General features: G+C 31.5%; 10 protein-coding genes across 10 annotated transcripts; 3 read left to right on the forward strand and 7 right to left on the reverse strand.

Moving 5' to 3' along the window:
- Nucleotides 1-159: 159 nt before the first annotated feature.
- On the reverse strand, nt 160-1,596 carry POP2 (CCR4-NOT core DEDD family RNase subunit POP2; the record flags this gene model as incomplete). The annotated part of the gene is made up of 1 exon (XM_064857212.1): nt 160-1,596. One exon carries the CDS (start codon nt 1,594-1,596, stop codon nt 160-162), a length of 1,437 nt encoding a protein of 478 aa, XP_064716345.1.
- A 968-nt stretch (nt 1,597-2,564) lies between these two features.
- PWA37_000538 (uncharacterized protein) lies at nt 2,565-3,035 on the reverse strand (the record flags this gene model as incomplete). The annotated part of the gene is made up of 1 exon (XM_064857213.1): nt 2,565-3,035. The coding sequence occupies one exon, from the start codon at nt 3,033-3,035 to the stop codon at nt 2,565-2,567; it is 471 nt and encodes a 156-aa protein (XP_064716346.1).
- Nucleotides 3,036-3,299: 264 nt separating this feature from the next.
- PWA37_000539 (uncharacterized protein) lies at nt 3,300-4,561 on the reverse strand (the record flags this gene model as incomplete). Its single annotated transcript, XM_064857214.1, has 2 exons — nt 3,300-3,353; nt 3,752-4,561. The coding sequence occupies 2 exons, from the start codon at nt 4,559-4,561 to the stop codon at nt 3,300-3,302; spliced, it is 864 nt and encodes a 287-aa protein (XP_064716347.1).
- Nucleotides 4,562-4,983: 422 nt separating this feature from the next.
- On the reverse strand, nt 4,984-6,048 carry ESF2 (RNA-binding ATPase activator ESF2; the record flags this gene model as incomplete). Its single annotated transcript, XM_064857215.1, has 1 exon — nt 4,984-6,048. One exon carries the CDS (start codon nt 6,046-6,048, stop codon nt 4,984-4,986), a length of 1,065 nt encoding a protein of 354 aa, XP_064716348.1.
- A 1,727-nt stretch (nt 6,049-7,775) lies between these two features.
- Nucleotides 7,776-8,357, forward strand: PWA37_000541 (reverse transcriptase family protein; the record flags this gene model as incomplete). The annotated part of the gene is made up of 1 exon (XM_064857216.1): nt 7,776-8,357. One exon carries the CDS (start codon nt 7,776-7,778, stop codon nt 8,355-8,357), a length of 582 nt encoding a protein of 193 aa, XP_064716349.1.
- Nucleotides 8,358-10,218: 1,861 nt separating this feature from the next.
- PWA37_000542 (SDR family oxidoreductase) lies at nt 10,219-11,256 on the reverse strand (the record flags this gene model as incomplete). Its single annotated transcript, XM_064857217.1, has 1 exon — nt 10,219-11,256. The coding sequence occupies one exon, from the start codon at nt 11,254-11,256 to the stop codon at nt 10,219-10,221; it is 1,038 nt and encodes a 345-aa protein (XP_064716350.1).
- A 901-nt stretch (nt 11,257-12,157) lies between these two features.
- On the reverse strand, nt 12,158-13,240 carry PWA37_000543 (NAD(P)-dependent alcohol dehydrogenase; the record flags this gene model as incomplete). Its single annotated transcript, XM_064857218.1, has 1 exon — nt 12,158-13,240. The coding sequence occupies one exon, from the start codon at nt 13,238-13,240 to the stop codon at nt 12,158-12,160; it is 1,083 nt and encodes a 360-aa protein (XP_064716351.1).
- A 901-nt stretch (nt 13,241-14,141) lies between these two features.
- Nucleotides 14,142-15,581, reverse strand: BIO3 (adenosylmethionine-8-amino-7-oxononanoate transaminase; the record flags this gene model as incomplete). The annotated part of the gene is made up of 1 exon (XM_064857219.1): nt 14,142-15,581. The coding sequence occupies one exon, from the start codon at nt 15,579-15,581 to the stop codon at nt 14,142-14,144; it is 1,440 nt and encodes a 479-aa protein (XP_064716352.1).
- A 381-nt stretch (nt 15,582-15,962) lies between these two features.
- Nucleotides 15,963-16,646, forward strand: BIO4 (dethiobiotin synthase; the record flags this gene model as incomplete). Its single annotated transcript, XM_064857220.1, has 1 exon — nt 15,963-16,646. One exon carries the CDS (start codon nt 15,963-15,965, stop codon nt 16,644-16,646), a length of 684 nt encoding a protein of 227 aa, XP_064716353.1.
- A 169-nt stretch (nt 16,647-16,815) lies between these two features.
- On the forward strand, nt 16,816-18,483 carry BIO5 (Bio5p; the record flags this gene model as incomplete). Its single annotated transcript, XM_064857221.1, has 1 exon — nt 16,816-18,483. One exon carries the CDS (start codon nt 16,816-16,818, stop codon nt 18,481-18,483), a length of 1,668 nt encoding a protein of 555 aa, XP_064716354.1.
- Nucleotides 18,484-18,495: the final 12 nt, after the last annotated feature.

An 18,495-nucleotide genomic window follows, 5' to 3' on the forward strand; every position in this document is an offset into this window, starting at 1 on the left:
AATGTGTATACAATGACACTTTAACTACACACAAACCTTTTACATATCTATCTTTCTATATATATATGTGTATCGTTGTGGTTAATAGGATATATACTCATGTTGTTCTTTTTTTTTTTCTTCCCTTGATTAAGCAAGGACCGTAAAGATTAGGGCTTTTCACCCCTCAATGCCGTATATTACATTCTTAATTGTATCAAAATCAGAGCCATCTGGGAAGGTATGCATAAACATTTTGTTTAGTTGGCAGAACGATAACAGTATTAGTAAACTTTGTCCACCTGTAGTGGTGAAAACTGGAAATCTTGGTAAACCTATATCGGTAGCTAAAGTAGCCAACGTGACTTCCATAGGTGGAGGCTGTTGTTGTGGTTGTAAATTACCTTGTGATGAAGAATACTTGTATCCACGAACTATTTTATATAATAAGTTTAAATCAAAAAGACTTGGCATATATTCATGTACCCACCATTCAAAATCTTTTCTATTGTTTGGCATGATATCATTCATCAATATGCTTATTAAGAAACCTAAATCGTATGCTGAGTGATATGTGATCCATGTAATATTTTCATCCATCAACAAACCAGACTCTATCATCAGTTGTGCAAATTCAAATGCCTTAATACCATTTGTTTTATGCATTTCAGGGTTAATTGCTAACTTTCTTAATAAATCTAGGGATTCACTAGATATCATTTCCTTACTTATATCAAATTCTAAATTGAATTGCCATGTAGATGGTTCGTTTTCTGGTTTATTCCCATAGACATCACTCAATGAAATACCTACTTGAATTGGATTCAATAAATCTACATTTGCTCTCATTGTTTGATAATGATAGTCTTCACGAGATCTGAAATTACCAATCGGTCTTGCCAAAGTACCAACAAATTCTGTACTGATTGATATATAGTTATACTGTGGAAATAATCGTCTGATTGTCTGGAATTCACTATAAAGGTTGTTCTTCCAAACATCCCTTACAAACAAATGATTTGGGGGAGGCAATAACATAGGTGGTATTGGACCCAAGGAATTTGGCACATTAATTTGCCCTGGAATTTGTTGATTGTTGATGGTTGGAATATCTGGTTGTGCTTGTGCTTGTAATTGTACTTGTATTTGTTGTTGTAAACCAAGTTGACCCTGCTGACATAACTGTTGTTGTTGGGTTTGTGTTTGGACTTGTGACTGTGATTGTGTTTGTGGCTGCTGTTTCTGTTGCTGTTGTTGATATGCATTCAATCTAGGTGGTAAAACACCCATAGGCATATTGAAGTTTTGTTGTTGTCCTTGTTGAACTTGATTTTGACTAGTGTGTCCTGCCACCTGATTCAATAATTGGTGCGCCAAAACAGGATCCATTTTCTTATTCATGACATACTGATTATTTTGATCCTGGTTAGTTCCCATAGCCTGCATATTTGGCAACATACCAGGTTGTTGGGTTAATACACCAGATCTATTCACTTGTGAAGAAAACATCTGTGGGATACCTATCCCCATGTTGGGTTGCTCATTTGGTTGACCTTGATTAAAGAATTGATCGGAACCCATAGGAATAACATGTGATTGAATATTCGAAGCTTGCATGGTCGGTAAACAGTTTTATTTTCCAATATTAGAAAGTAGTATGATATATATGTATATATATATATATTAATTCTTTTTTTTTCTCTTTATAAATATCCCAATGATTTGTCTTAATGTATATTATTAGGACTACTAAACTTACCCTAAGCTTACACTCTACTAATATATAATTTTTTTTGCAGAAGAGTAGTAATAATTACCTTTAATTGCTGGAAATAAGTTACGTGTTTTTTTCTTTTTTCCCTCAAAAGATGACTCTTAACAAAATGAAATATAGATTTGAAAGAACGTAAAGCAAAAAGACTGATACACTTTTAATATTTGTACTCTTGTTCCTTCTAAATAACTAGCATAAATTTATTCTTGTGAAAACGGACTTCCCCGTATCGTTTCGATCTAATAATTACAAAAAATTTATCTTCTTGTTTGCCAAAAATATTTGTTTTATTTTTTTTTTCTTGTTCTCAAATGTTTTTTTTTTCACCTTTGTTTCTTTTTGCAGGGTTTGTTGGTCTTGCTGTGTTTATTAAGAAAGATGAAGAGTATAGTAAAGAGGATGTTGGAACTACATGATACTGTGTTTGGAAATTAAGCAAACTAGAGATTTACTGATGTTGTCAAGGACAGATATTTGGCAATATTACTAATATTAATATAAAAGAAAAGATATAATAAGTTATTCTAATATACATTTACAGTTACGAGAATTGAAGTAGCATGATAATATATATATATATATATATATATATGTGTGTGTGTGTGTAGTTGTTCTGGATTTAATAGTCTGGAACATTGTATACTTTTTGATCATCTTCAAATGCTTAATTGTTAAATCGATTGTGTTGGATTTCTTTTATTATTGTAGAAAGAAGAAGAAGGATCGTGATATATAAATATTATGCTGATTTTATTCAGTTACAAGAAAATATAAAGAGAGAGAGACGTCTCTTTATATATTAATAAAGAATTCACATTTTTTGCTTCTTTGATCCAACAGTTTCATTTGAATCTTCGTTTGCTTTGTCATCAACTTTTCTCTTTAAAGAACTTGAGTTAGTGGAAGTATTTTCTTTATCTTTTTTATTTTCTTCTTTACCTTCTTTATCAGGAGGTAATACAAACCATGGAATTTTACCTCTGTTGAAATCATTTAAGATTTGTTTGGCAACACCAGATTCATCTGGTTCACCACCTTTCAAAAGTCTACCTTGTTTTCTTGCTAACATCTCTATAAATTCAGTAGCGTTTTTCCAACCAGATATTTCATATGTTCTTTCTAAATGTTTCACTTGACAACGTTTTAAAACTCCAGGAATATACTGCTCTGGATTAGAAACATGTTCCACTCTAACAACACCCCTAAACAAAATATCTTCTTCTGTGTCTTTACTGGATGGTGGTACAATACCGGGACAATCGATTAAGAAAATCCTTTTCATCAAAGTGATATATTGCCAAACTTTAGTTTCACCTGGAATAGGGGCAACTTGGCATACTTTCTTCTTTCTTAATGTATTAATGATCGAAGATTTACCTGTATTTGGGTAACCAATGAATCCGACAGATATTTGTTTTCTGTCACTATGTAATTGGGAGAATTGTCGTAATAATTGGATTAAAGACCCCTTACCAAAAGAGTTTGTAATAGAAGCATGGAATGCTAATGTTGGACGTTCTTTAGATAAATGTTTCACCCAGGCAGCCTAATAAAAAAGCAATAACATCAAATTTAAATAATTAATTACAATTTTTTCCCGCTATGTTTATGTAACGAAAAAAAAATAATAGTAATAATAATAATAATTGTTAGTAAATAATTCGAGATTTGGAAATGTATTAATCCACAAAGGTATGATATAACAAAAGTTTCGACAAATTGTCGGTGTTTTACTGATATCAAAGAAAAGTTATTCTAAAAGAAAAGAAACAAAATTCCATAGTATGAAAAATAATAGAGGAATTACGTTCTTTTATTTCTATCTCAAATGACTTCAGTAACCTGCAATTATAGATTTATTCATTGTAAATACATGTGGTCAGGATATTTTCGTATATTCTTGTAATAAAACTCTTGTTATCATCTAAACAATTACCTTATCTCTTTTTCATAGCTGGATTAAAATAAAAAAAAATGAGTGAATATTTCAATACATACTGCAACCCAAGTTGGAACTAAATCACATTTATTCAACACATAAATTAAATGTTTATGAGGTGTCTCCTTTTTCATGTACTCTTCAACAGATTTGCAACGTGTACCCATTGGATCTCTAGCATCTAAAACATGGATAACAACGTCTGATGAATCGATAACTTTATAAAGCTCATTCCAAATACGTTTAGACTGACCTTTACTAAAAATGTGTTCCTTGGCAGCCTGTGACCAACCATCTTGTTCATCAACATCATTACCCATTAGACCTAGAGTGGTACTTAATTCTTGTTTTTCTTCATATGCTCTAACGTCTTCTTCTGCTGCTTTGACAATATCATTTAAGCTTGAAGCAGCTACACGTGGTTTCTTTCTTTGGGCTTTTGGACCAAATGCATGTTCATAGGTTTCAGTTTCTAGTATTTTGCCTCTTGGTGATTCAGTGGTATCCTTTTCATCTAATAAAGATAATGGTAATTTATTTCTTCTTAAAAGAACTTGGTAGGTATCATTTTTGGTTTCTCCAAGGGCTTCTCTAAAATGAGTTAATGCGTCTTGTGATATTACTCTTGAATTCCCAAACCAACGACGATCTGGTTGTACTCTAGCATCAGGGATAGTAGAATCCTGTAATGGAGCAGCTTTGATTACATCACCTTTCTTGTTTTTGATGGCACCACCCTTTGTATACATGTTTAAAAATTTAACTCTTTTCGCATCTCTATAAAAGTTTTCACCTTTAACACGAAGGTTTCCATCTTTGGTGTTCCCCTCACGGATTCGTCTTTGTTTCTCTTTCTTAGCGGTACCCATCGTTAACTATTTGAAATATATCTATACTTGATAATAATTATGTCCCAATAAAATCTAAAAAACTGCTTCTTGATACGAGATAATTGTGAACAGCACACTTTGATTGTGATAAATCTGTATATGTATACTACAACATAAAAGAAGTAAAGTATTTAACTCTTTCAAACATAAATTTTGAAGATCGAAAAAATTTTTTTTTTTTTCATCTTCACTAAATTTTGCGATGAGCATCGATTTTTTTTTTTCTCTTGTTTCTTTTTTCTATGTGTAAGAAATTTTTTTCTTAAAGAACAATGACAATTGATAAATGGAACAACAAGAATACAAACTTTGTCAACATAATGCAGATAAAATTACATACCAAGTAGGTTACGTCAAATTATGGATTTTTCTTGCTTGTATAAAGGATGACTTATATATGATTACAATAGACTGTTTAAGACACTGTTTAATGTCTTGGATGAATCGTTTTGTTTTATATTGGAAGGGGCGTCAGCTCTATTAGTATTAACACGTCTCTGCTTAAACTTTCTATATTTGTTTTCAATTTCGACTTCTTTGGAATCTGATTTTTCTACACCGTTGTCATCTTTACTGTTAATTTTATTACCATTATTATTATCCAATTTTCTTTTCTTAGATTTTTCAATGTTTTGCAACATTTTACTCTTTTCAACATTTCTTATATATTCTGCATTCAATCTATTGGCCTGAGACATTTCTAGTTCTAATTTTGATTGTCTAATATCATTTTCTCTAGCAATTTGTTCAGTTAAATCGGCCCATTTGAAACCAGGTAAGTATTTAACATTTAAAATATCATCATGGTAAAAATTACCCTTTTTCCCACCTATAATATTACCATTTAATGTAGAAGCACACAATTTTGCGTCTCTTTTCCTGATAAATTCAGCCCAACCTTCTTCATATTTGATTTTTTTGTTCCCGCCACTTTTCACTCTTTGTCTATGTTTTGCTTCATCTTCTCTTTTCAAGAAAAGACGGTCAACTTCACCGAACCTCGATAAAATTTGTCTCATCTTTGCAGGTTTCATATATGGTGGTATGCTAGATAAATATACAACACCTGTTTTATGATGTGTTTTCTTTAAAGCGTTGACAAATTGTAATCTTTTTTTAAGTTTTGCAGTTTTATCATTTTGCTCTTCTATTTCTATGTTTTTATCTTTATTTTCTTCTTCTGAATTATTGTCCTCGTTGTTGTCTCTAGGAACAGATTCGTCAACATCTAATTCTTTTCTTTTATTCTGTTCTAACTCATTTTCTATCCCTTTTTGTTTTAGATCTTTTTCTTCCTCCTCTTCATCATTTTGATATGGAATATCACTTTCCTCATCACTCTCTACCCTGTTGAATGGGTCATGTCTGCTTAATTTATTTTTCTTAGACGTGATTAAGACATTCAATCTTTCTTCCTCATCAGAAGAATCGAAATCATTGTAGTCGTCGGAATCATTTTTACTCATTTTATATTCTCTGATTGTTAGTTGTTTTGTTGATGTGCTTATAACAGTTTCTTACTGATACTCTTGTGTTCTCATTTCAGTTATGGATATTGGGGATGTCACAGATGAGCTGACTTCATTTGCCAAATAATCTAGAAGCTAAAAATCTCATCAAGAAGAATTTTTCGTTCTTCGTTTTTCTTTTTTCGTTTTTCGTTTTTCTTTTTTCTTTTTTCTTTTTTTCTTTTTTTCTTTTTCTTTTTCTTTATTTTTTTATTTTTTTTATTTTTTTTCTTGGATTCTGAAAGGGAGGAGGAATAATCAATCTTTCAGACTTGAAAATAGAAGTAAAGATTGAATAAAGAGTTGATAATAACAACCAGAAAGATAAAGATGTTGTAAAAAAATGTATGCCCCTCCTCTATCTTTAGAAAATACGATTATTAATATAATAGACTCTTTCTTGGAAAAATTATTAAAATTGTTGACTGCTACCTGGTGTTGGGTATTCCCAATACAGTTACGCATGATTTAGACGCTATGCGTTTAAATAGTGCCGATGATGTCAAACCCTTTACTACAAAATTTAAGGCCACATTTGATAAACGGATATTTGATGTATCGAGTATGAGTATTGCTTTGTCTCTAATGAGCAGAGAAAATACTTCTACCATTGAGCGTGACCTCACAATTAAAAATTTGCAGCAACTAAATATTTGGGCTAACAAGATTCTTTCATCCCATACTAAGAATAAAAGAAAATTTGAATATCGATTCTTCAGGTCTTCGTTGTTGTACTTGTCGTTCCAATTCCCACTGGTCCTCTAAGTGCAGAAACAAGAAGACTGGTAGTTCTATTAATTTCAAATTGGCTAGCCAATAAGGCCAGGTCGGTAATACAATTGGTCTTGACATGTTGTATTACTTAAATATTAATTTGACAGAGAAAGTTACATTAGGCTCCGTTTCGTGGACTGTGATTCAAACAGAAATTTTTGAAATGTTTGCAATTATAGACACAGGGATTACAGCTAATTTTATATCTAGACATGTAGTAGATAAATTACATAGCAATAATGATAACTTTAATATACAAGATTTAAAAAATAATATTAAAGTCAATATAGCAAATGGCTCTCCAGTTTGAGTTAAGCAGATTATTAGTTTGAAGTGCATTATCAAATCTGAGGAAGTGACCATTGTATCGTTTATTGCAGATTTAGTTAAAGAGAAATTATATTTTAGGCGTTCTCTTCAAGGAATAATACAAAGATATAACAATACCAACTATTTCAAGAAAAGTTACTTTACTTTCTTATTCTGATTACGTGAAAGTTATCGATGGTGTTTAACGTAGAAGATTATTGCAAAATTTAAATATTCATGTTGAATTGTATTGGATTTCTGCAAACACTTTCGATAGCAATAATAACTGATGGACTGCTAAAGCTAAAGAGATTGAGACTGAGTTTTCAGACGTAATCGTAGATATATTATCTGATAAACTAGCTCCTTCCAGAAATATTAAACATACAATCCAACTAAAATCAGGTGGTACTCCTATTGCATGCAGACCCTACAGAATGCATGTTTCTGATAAAAAAGACCTTGAACGTCAATTAGATATTTTGCTTAAAACACACTAAATTGAAGTTTCTACCTCTTCTTTCGTAACTTCAGTTTTATTTGTTACAAAGAAAGACGGTACGAAATGTTTGTTCGACAATGTTAGAGGGCTGAACAACTCAATGATTAAAAGCAAATATCTTCTTCCTAAGATGAATGAATTGTTTGACCAATTTGTAGGCGCTTCCTATTTTCTTCAATTAGATTTAATGAACGGTTGTTATCAATTGGAGGTCGATTCAAGAGATCATTATAAGATTGCGTCCGTCACCCAGCAGGAACAGTATGTTTGGAAAGTTATCTCATTTGGTTTAACTAATGCTCTGTCCATCTTTCAAATGTTAATGAATGATACATTACAAGGATGCATTGGTCAGCGTGTCATCGTCTATTTAGTTAATATTTTGGTTCGCTTTAAGAGTGAACAAGAACACATTATGCAGATACGTCAAGTCTTTGGACAATCTAGAACTCAGGTATTATATGCAAAGAAATCTATGAGAAGGTTATTACAGTCTTCTATTAAGTTTTTAGGATATCAAATCGGTAAAAATGGTATTCATGTGGATGGAAGTAAAGTTGATACTAGTGTTAAATGGTCAAAACCTATGACACTCAAAGAAGCTTTAAGTTTTATGGCAACATGTTTATTTTTTAAAAGATTTATTCCAAGTTATCAACTTTCTGTTAGCAAACTTATATAAGAGATTACTAATTTCAGAAAGTTTTGGGTGAAAACCGTAACATGTTAGAAATGGAGTTGTCTTAATAGTAGGTTGGTAGGTATTATTGTGTGCAAATTCAATCATAGGTAGTACATCTACCCATTTGCTCCCATGTGGATCTAAGACAGAGGTGACCTTTTCTGCCAAGATTCTGTTTATTCTTTCAACTTGCCCGTCTGCTTGAGGGTTGTGACTTGTTGTCATCTGTAATTTAATACCAGCCCGCTGCATGAAAATTGTCCATGCAGTGGAAGTGAAGATTTTGTCTCGGTCTGAAACAATTATTCGAGGCATGCCATGCAACCTGAAAATTTCCTGAAAAAAATTTGAATTATATCCTCTGCTTTCGCAGATTTCTTGCAAGCAATAAAATGGGACATCTTTGTCAGTTGACAAGTGATCACCATGATATTGTCGCATTTGGTTTTTCTATCAGGTTTCATACCTGAAATAAAATCAATGTTAATATGTCTCCAACGTTCCTTAGGAATCATTAAAGGCATATACGTGTTAAATTGTTTACCAGTTCTATGTTTAGATTTCTGGCAACTAGAACAATGACGAACATACTGTTTAATAGTAGCACTCATTCAAGGCCAATAATAATGAGGGGACAAGTTTGTAAATGTACGGAATCCGTCACTATATCCCTCTACAGCAGAGCCATGAGCTAATTTAAGTAGCTCAGTTCTAATAGATTGTCAAAAGCTAATGTTTACATGTATTGAGTTAACTTAACCTGTTCAGCATTATATTCTTGTAATTACTAGATAAGTAATAGTATACAATCTTTAAATAAAATTGGTTGTTCCCTTTCTGTTTTTATATACAATATAGAAATATGATATTAGAAAATCCTTAGATTTAGATATATATTTGTATTGAGTAATTTTTTACGAAAGGGAAAAAATTAACTAAATAATTATTTCGACTTTAAATAATATCTGCTAAAACTTCATTATTTAATTTATATTATTCTGGAATACTCCATTTTTATAACCCCTTTTTTTAAAAAAACTTAAATGGTGTTTAGCGTTTGCCCCATAATGTAATTCTTAGTGTGCTTAAGTTAAATAGCAAAATCATATCATTATTCTGGGTTATTGGTAGATTTCTAGTATTTAATAAGGAAAAAATGTTCTAAAAAGAACAAGTTTTCAATACTTAATACAGTTTACATTCTTATGTTCATGCTTTTTCACTTGCAAAACAGAAAAGAAGATATATTTTAAAATATTTCTTGTGATATCAAAAACTGAAAGGGATTTGAAAGAAGTATAACCGTATATACTAAAAAGTATAGCTATGTTTGGATATATATATGATTTAGGCTGGAACAATTCTTTTTTTTTAAATTTTTTTTAACTCTTTCTTTTTATTTTAAGAAAATATGTATTCTATACATTGAAGAAGTACTAAATATAAAAAAATCTTGCATACATTGTTAAAATCAAATATTCTAAAATAAATAGGTAAGTCAATTATATTTTAGCAAAGATTAATTGATAACAAAATATAAAGAATATATTGCTTGTTTGTCACTTGATGTAAACAAACCATGTCAACAATTTACTGCCGTATGCCGATGAGATGTGTTAGATGTAAAAACACATAAATCCAACAATCTTTTCATATCATATCTCTTCCCTTGTTCATCTTTTATACATTATCACTTATATATCGCATATAGAGAAGAAAACAAAAGAACTTAAATATAACTTTGCATATTATATATATCTAATTATAATATTGAGAATGTTTCCTATATATTCAATTACTACAGGTGCTAATTCTCGACATATATTCATCATCTATTTCTAATATCACCTATTTATGTATGTTATAATTTACCCTCATGTTTTAAGATTTGGGCAGCAGTATCATGAATAGTTTTTCTTAAATCAATGAACTCAAAACCAAGTATCTTCTTAGTGTTTGAGTTATCAACAACACAACCTTGTTCACCAACACCAAGAACACCTGTTTTTGGCTTACCAACTGGAATCTTCCCCTTTAAACATGTAAAATCTTCGTTTAAGATATCTGCTATATCTTGATATGCGAATTTACCTCCATGCAAGATCAGTCTTTGGCCAATAGCTTCTTCCTTTTGGAAAGCGACCAAATGAGCTTTAGCAACGTCACGAACATCGATATAGCCACCATATATAGATGTTGGATCAAATGGAGCGTCCGCTGGTGAGTGAATTAAGGAGTTTACAAGCTCACAGGAAGTGTTTAATTTAGCCACAATATCTTCATCGAATCTTTGTGGACCAAACACATATACAGGATTAACAGTTGATAACTTGAATTTAACAACACCCTTGTTTTCTTTTAAGAATTCCCAAGCAGCTTGTTCAGCAAACTTCTTAGATCCACAGTATGCCCTAACAGCATTGGCTTGACACGTATTCCAATCATCTGGATTCCAGTAGTTCTCATCTACTTTAAATGTATTGTCACCCTCTCTTTCAAAATTTATCACAGCAGCGTAACTTGAAGTAATAACAACACGTTCAACAGTATCAGCAGCATACTTCTTAATAGCTTCTAAAATGTCCTTGGTTCCCTCAATAGCTGGTGTTAAAAGATCCTTGACGTAATCAGTAGTGTCAAAATGGAATGGAGAAGCAGTGTGTAAAACATATTTGATATCTTTGGCATGTTTCTTAATAGCTTCATCAAAGGCATGTGGCTTGGAAATATCTTCGACAATTTCCAAAGTTAGATTTGGATTATTACCAAATTGTTTCTTTAAATGGTCAACCTTAGCTTGAGATCTAGCTGTACCAACAACTTTATAGTTTTGTTCCAATAATTGACCAACGATATGTTTAGCAATAAAACCAGTAGCGCCAGAAATGAAGACAGACATTGTTATTATTAAATGATTTTGTATAAGATATTTAACAAATTGGGTAAATAATTGAAATTAATATTGTGTTGTTATAGGTTAGTAGAACACAATTAAATTATAATTAGCTTAATTTGTTATTATAACGCCATTGCTCTATATCACTGAAAAACGGTGTTTAATCATTGGATAAGATAAGTTTAGCTAATAAATATCCCCTGCTTTTATATAAAGATAAATATTTCAAGATCTGTTCCAACACAGATTTAAATCATGCTATTTTTTTGTTTCTATCCCAAATATTGGGATAGAAACAAAAAAAAAAAAAGAAAAACTATGGACACAGCTGAAGTTTCATTCGGCCGAACAAAACATGTTTTGATTAATACAGTAATTCGGCCGAACTGCAAATACAACGAAAACTAAAAGTAAAAAAAAATAAAAAGAAAATCGCAAGATATTTTTAAATTGCTTACGTAAGAAAGATTTTATAGTATTGAACAAAATTTTAATCTCCTCTCCAAAAAAATTAAGCAGGCATTTTCAGACTTCACATAGTCGAATAAATTTAGTTAAAAACTTAACTATTGCCAATAAAGAACAGGTGGTAACTTCTACATAGAAGCAGCCGAACAAGAGATTTTGCTGGTAGTATTTCATTGTGTTTTTATTGCTATTATTTCATGCCGTTCTTAATAACCAATCCTTTCTAAGCTATTTTATGTAAAAGAAATTATAGAAAATATTACTATAAACCATATGTACAAATTATATCCATAATTCCTCCAAAAAAATACCATAACCAATTAATTTTTGCCTAATAATATCTATATATATTATTATTCCAATATATATTTAAAGGTACTTGATGTAGTATTAACAAAATTAAATATAAATTATATATGCAAATTAAAAAACACCATTAATTACCAAATTCTTTGTCAAAGTCTGTTAGAGTAAATCTATATCTAACATCTCCTTTGTCCATTCTGTCAAAAACTTCTTGAACACCCTTTTCGCTAATTGGGACTGTTTCAACCCAGATTTTCAAATTCTTATCAGATACCAATTGTAATAATTGCTTTAGTTCTTTTATAGAACCTAGATGACTGTTACCAATCGAAACACCTACTAAACCGAATGGCTTTAAGGTCAGTTTTTGAGATTCATCTGGAATTGAAATAGATCTAATTGCTCCGCCTACTTTCATGATCTTTGGTAAGTTTGTGAAATCAATATCTGTAAAAGAGCCAGCACAGATAACAATCAAATCTAAAGTGTCATAATACTTCTCAGCCCAGTCAGGCTCTTCCTTTGTAGCAATGAAATGGTCTGCACCTAACTTCATAGCATCATTCTTCTTGGAAAATGATCTAGAAATGGCATAAACTTCAGCACCAAGAGCTTTTGCGAAAATAACACCCATATGACCAATACCACCAATACCCATGATACCAACTTTCTTTCCTGGACCACAACCATTTCTGATTAATGGAGAGAAAACTGTTAAACCACCACACATTAATGGTGCTGCTAAATGTGTTGGGATATTTTCAGGAATTGGTACTATGAAATGTTCATGGACACGGACGTAATTAGCGTAACCCCCTTTAGAGTTATAACCATCTGGATAATTTTGACCATATGTAGTAACAAATCCTTTACAGTAGGGTTCGTTATCATTTTTGCAACGGTTACATTCTAAGCAAGAAAACACCTGAGCACCAACACCAACACGATCACCAATTTTTAAACCAGAATTACATTTTGATCCTAACTTAACTATCCTACCGATAATCTCATGACCAACGACTAATGGCTTTTTTACATCACCCCAATTACCATTAGCACAATGAATATCAGAACCACACACACCACAGGCCTCAATCTTGATATCCACATCGTTATCATAGAATGGTTTTGGATCGTAAGTAACCTTTTTGGGATTTTTCCAATCCTTGTGGTCTAAAACAGCAATACCTTCAAATTTGTTTGGATAAGACATTATTATCTAATGTGACTTTTTTTAGAATATATATATATCAGCTTATATCGCTTGCGGTTTTTCTAGGTTGAAAGAGTTCAATAATCAAAACAAAATGGAGAAACTATAAATTATGGGAATATCTCAACAGCCACGAAATGAAAAATTCTTACACGCACCATATATATATGTGTGTATAGATATATCTTTAGATCTATAGATCTTTTCTTTTGAGAAATATCTCGAGATTTTTCTCGCGCAATTTTCAACCCAGGAGGTCATCGGATATTCAAAAAAAATTTTTTTGAATAATTAAAGAGAAGCTTAATCCACAAAAGAAAAAAAAAGAAATTAAAAAACAATAAGATTTGAGATTCCTTACTAACAAGAATGTCAAAATGGCTGAGTCTAAAGAGATGAATTAGCTAATGCTAATAGATCCAAAAATATAACGAGTATTTTTTACAAAAGCGATCCTCATGAAAAGGAAAGTTTAAAATAGTCTATAACTATATGATATGAGAATAAATAGATAACTTTTTATTTCATTTTTAATTTTATGCTATCTAGTTATTGTTCTACTTATAACCGAAGGTAATTAAACCTTAACAATTCTTTTTGTCAGTATATACTATTTCCACTTAAGAAAAGTTCCTTTTAAGAATCCTTATTTCAATAATAGTTCCACAATTCAATACATAGCAATATTATTCCAGTGATATGCTTTGTTTTTACCCCACATTAGTGAATGAAATATAATTAAAATACCACAATATGAAATATACAAACTATTTGCAATTATCTTATAATATATTACACAAATAAAAAATGAATGGAAAATGTTCATTTACAGAACACTTGCTCTGTATAATAAATATAACTGAAGTATAGCAAAAATAACCATAGACAAATTTATATAAACTCATTCTTTCACATAAAATGTACCATTCCCAGCTTGTAATAAATGCAAAAATTCAATGATACACTCAATAATAACTTCAAGTTCTATATCTTTGATAATATATGGTGGCATAATATATATTAAGCTTCTGACAGGTCTAATGTGAACCCCCTTACTAACTATCCAACTCTGAAACTTAGATGTATTAATGTTGTGAAATAATTCAACTACAGCAACTGCCCCCACTATAGATACACGCTTGACAATAGTATACATCAATTTATTTTCAGGATTTTTGATATATTGATACAATTTATTGTAAAACACATATTCAATATGAAAGACTTGCTTCTTCCAAGTGCCTTCAAGCAAAATATCTAAGGATGCATTAGCCACACTACAAGCTAAAGCATTACCCATAAATGTCGGACCATGCATAAAATAACCATGTGTAGGGCTCAAAGGATCAGTGATTCTTGCAACAACCCTATCATTTACGACTACAGCACTTAGAGTCATATACCCACCTGTTAATGCTTTACCAACACATAAAATGTCAGGAACAACCTCAATTTGATCCTCCAAAGGAATGCCCAAATAGTCTTGATAAGTGTAACAATGTTTAAAAGCAAAGATCTCACCAGTTCTACCGAACCCAGTGGCTATCTCATCAAATATCAATAAAACATTATATTTCAGACACATTTTTTTCAATTCAATCAAGTACTGTGGATGATATAACCGCATTCCACCTGCTCCTTGTAACAAAGGTTCTAAAATGACAGCACATAACTCATTATAATGCAATTTAAATGCCTCCTCAAGATTCTTTATACAATTAGGATCCCAGTTATTTTCAAAAGAATGTTGTGAGTATGGTAAAAGTTCAATCACAGGTGGTTCATCAATAAAAATATTTGTAGGAAGATAATTCCCATATATATTATGCATAGAAGATACTGGATCACAGACACTCATAGCACCAAAAGTATCACCGTGATAGCCCTTCTTAATTGTCAGAAACTTATGTTTCTGTTCTGAAGATAATAAATTAGCTTGAAAAGCAAATTTCAGAGCTACCTCCACTGCTACGGAACCAGAATCCGCTAAGAAGCAATATTTCAATTGTGGCTCATCAATCAATTGAATCAACTTCTTAACTAGATTTACGGCTGGTTTATGTGTAAATCCACCAAATAGAACATGTGAAAATTGATTTACTTGCTGTAAAATAGCATTATTTAAACGTTCATTATTATACCCATGAATAACACACCACCATGAAGACATTGCATCAATAACTCTAGTAGTGGTTTTAGTATCACATACAATTTCGCAACCATTCGCATCTTTGACTGGAAGAACAGGCAATGGATCCTTAAGAGAAGTATAGGGATGCCACATATATTGTTTGTCATATTCAAGTAACTGAGCCGTTTCAACACTGTATTCGAAATCCATTGGTGCTAATTAATATATAGGTATACCAATATTAACAAAAAACAAACTTATTTACTTTTATTTCGAAGCTGTAATAATAGTAGCTGTGATTCTATTATATAATCAAAGAAACATCAAAAGCAAATTTTTAACAATATTACTAAGAAATAGTTTGAGAATCATCACGTTACTGTTGAAAAATAGCCTAATTTATATACTGTTCTGATCATTTCTTTTTTAGTAAATTTCAAAAGAAAACATTATCGATGACCTCCAAGACGTGATATATAAAGGGACAAGCATATGAATAAAATGAATGTAAAATCTATCGACCATCATACGGCAAAAAAAAACAGATTGAAACAGAAACACAAGTAGAATTAATATCAACACAAGTAGGTCATGACTGAACAACCCATCTTTTTTATCACAGGGACTGGAACAGATGTTGGCAAGACTTTTGTAGCCAAACTGCTAGTGTACGGTTGGTACTGCAACTATTGGAAACCGGTACAAACAGGAATAGAATCTGATTGTGGGGACACCTTCACAGTGACTCATTACCCGATCGGGAAATGGAACACCTTGGTGTTTCCTCCGAGATACGAACTACAGAAACCGTTATCACCTCTAGCTGCCATGGAATACGAGTCAAACGATAACAATAAAGACATTAAGTTGGAAGACTTTCAAATTCCAGATGGATCGAATAAGGCTCCACTTATTATTGAAGGTGCTGGTGGAGTCTATGTCCCCATCACCAAAAAATTAGAAATTACCACTGATCTAATCACGCATTTAATTGAATCTACTACAAGACCATTCTATGTTATTGTGGTTGCTGACTCTGGTTTGGGAACGTTAAATCATTCTTTGTTAACTTGGGAACATTTAAAACAAAAAGTCTCAAAGAAAAACTTATTGGGATGTATTTTAAATGGGAAAGCCAATAAAAATAATAGACAATTATTAGAACAATATGGTATTAATATAATCACAGAAGTTCCAATCTGTGATAATCTGGAGATGTGTATCCAAATCATTGAAAAACTACCATCATTAGAATATGTGATTAACAAATATTAGTTTCAGCCGAGCAATCACACACATATATGAATATATAAACATATATAGGTAAACAGATTGTTTTAGTGTTATTTGACTTAGAACTAATATAAAAACTATTTTCTTTTTATTCTTAAATCATTTTGATGTTGTATAAAATATAAAACAACAAAACCAAACAATACTAAGGATGTTGGATGACAGAAACGTTGTGTTTGAGAAAAAATTCACTTGGCTCTCTTTATTTGGTATAGCTTTTTCCTTAAGTTGTTCATGGATAGGTATATCTTCTTCGTTAGGTGTTGGTTTAGCTAGCGGTGGTCCATTATTAATCATATATGGTCTTCTAATTGTTCTATTCTTTAGTTGTATGTGTGCAACTTCGCTTGGACAGTTTGCATATCTTATACCGGATAGTTGCGGGGTTAGTTTTTGGACTTATAAACTATTAGAACAGCAAACTGAAAACGATCACACAACACTAATTTCTAATGAAAACATAGATGTAAAGCAATCGTATGTAGAGACCCTTGTTAGTGTCCAAAAACCCACTTGGCGTTCAAGAATCCAAGTGTCCACTTCTGTTTTCGTTGCAATGTTAAATTATTTTGGTGCAATGTTTACTGCAGCCAGCATCTGTTCGTCACTTGCAATGAATTGCATAGGTATGCATAGTCTTCTACATAAAAATTATGAATACAAAAAATGGCATCTATTTGTTTGCTATCAATGTATCAATGTTACTTTAACATTTTTTAATCTTTGGTCAGGACCACTTCCTACTATTGGACAATTGGGTCTTTATATCTCTCTTGCTGCATTCGGGTTAACTTTGGTCATATCTTTAGTGACTCGTTCTTATTACACAGAAGAACCTTGGTTTTCTGCACACTATATTTTTGGCCATTTTGAAAATAACACAGGCTGGAATTCAAAGGGAATGGCATTTATTGTTGGTTTGATTAATCCTATGTGGGGATTTGTTGGAATAGATTCTGTATCGCACATGGTGGATGAAGTTGGACACTTTCAATCTCGTTATTTAGTGCCCAAAGTTATGAAGCTAACAGTGATAGTTGGATTCATAACAAGTTTTGTGTATGCAATTGGTATGTTCTTTTGTATTACAAATAAAGAATCTGTAACAAAAGCATTTTTCCCAATTCTTGAAATCTACTATCAAGCATGTCACAATAAAAATTTAGCTATATTACTACAGTGTTTTTGTTTCACTACAGGTTATATTTGTGGGATAGCATGTGGGACATGGCAAAGTAGGATCTTATGGTCCTTTGGAAGGATGTTTGGTCAAAGTTATGTACCAAACTCATTACATTCCAATTTAATGAAAAAAATCGGGACTCTGACAGAAAATTTTAAATCTCCATTATACAGTCACTTCATTTCACAGTTCGGAGTTGTTGTGATAGGTTGTATCTTTATGGGATCTGATACCGCTTTCAATGCTATTATCACATCATGTATCACTTTATTGATGATATCATATGCAGTACCAAGTGTTATATTTGTGTTTTTCACTGATAGGGAAAAGTTTGTAAAGGCCATTATTGAGAGAGAAAATCTTTCACATTATAAAGTTCCAAGCTTTTCAATTATCCCACACATCTGTTGTATGATGTGGGCTATTTTCTGTCTGGTTTTCCTCTCTTTCCCATACTCATTACCTGTTGTGCCATCTAATATGAACTATGTTTCTGTTGCATATGGGATTGTATTCATTTTAATAATATTCATTATTCTACCAATATGGATATCACCAGAAGCTTGCTCCAAACCATGTATTTCTATTGATGATGAAACAATGTCAATAATGGAACATGAAAATACACAATATTAGTTAATTTTATTT

This window comes from Arxiozyma heterogenica (genome assembly GCF_036370985.1).
Source record: "Arxiozyma heterogenica strain weizmannii chromosome Unknown scaffold_11, whole genome shotgun sequence".
Lineage (NCBI taxonomy): Eukaryota > Fungi > Ascomycota > Saccharomycetes > Saccharomycetales > Saccharomycetaceae > Arxiozyma > Arxiozyma heterogenica.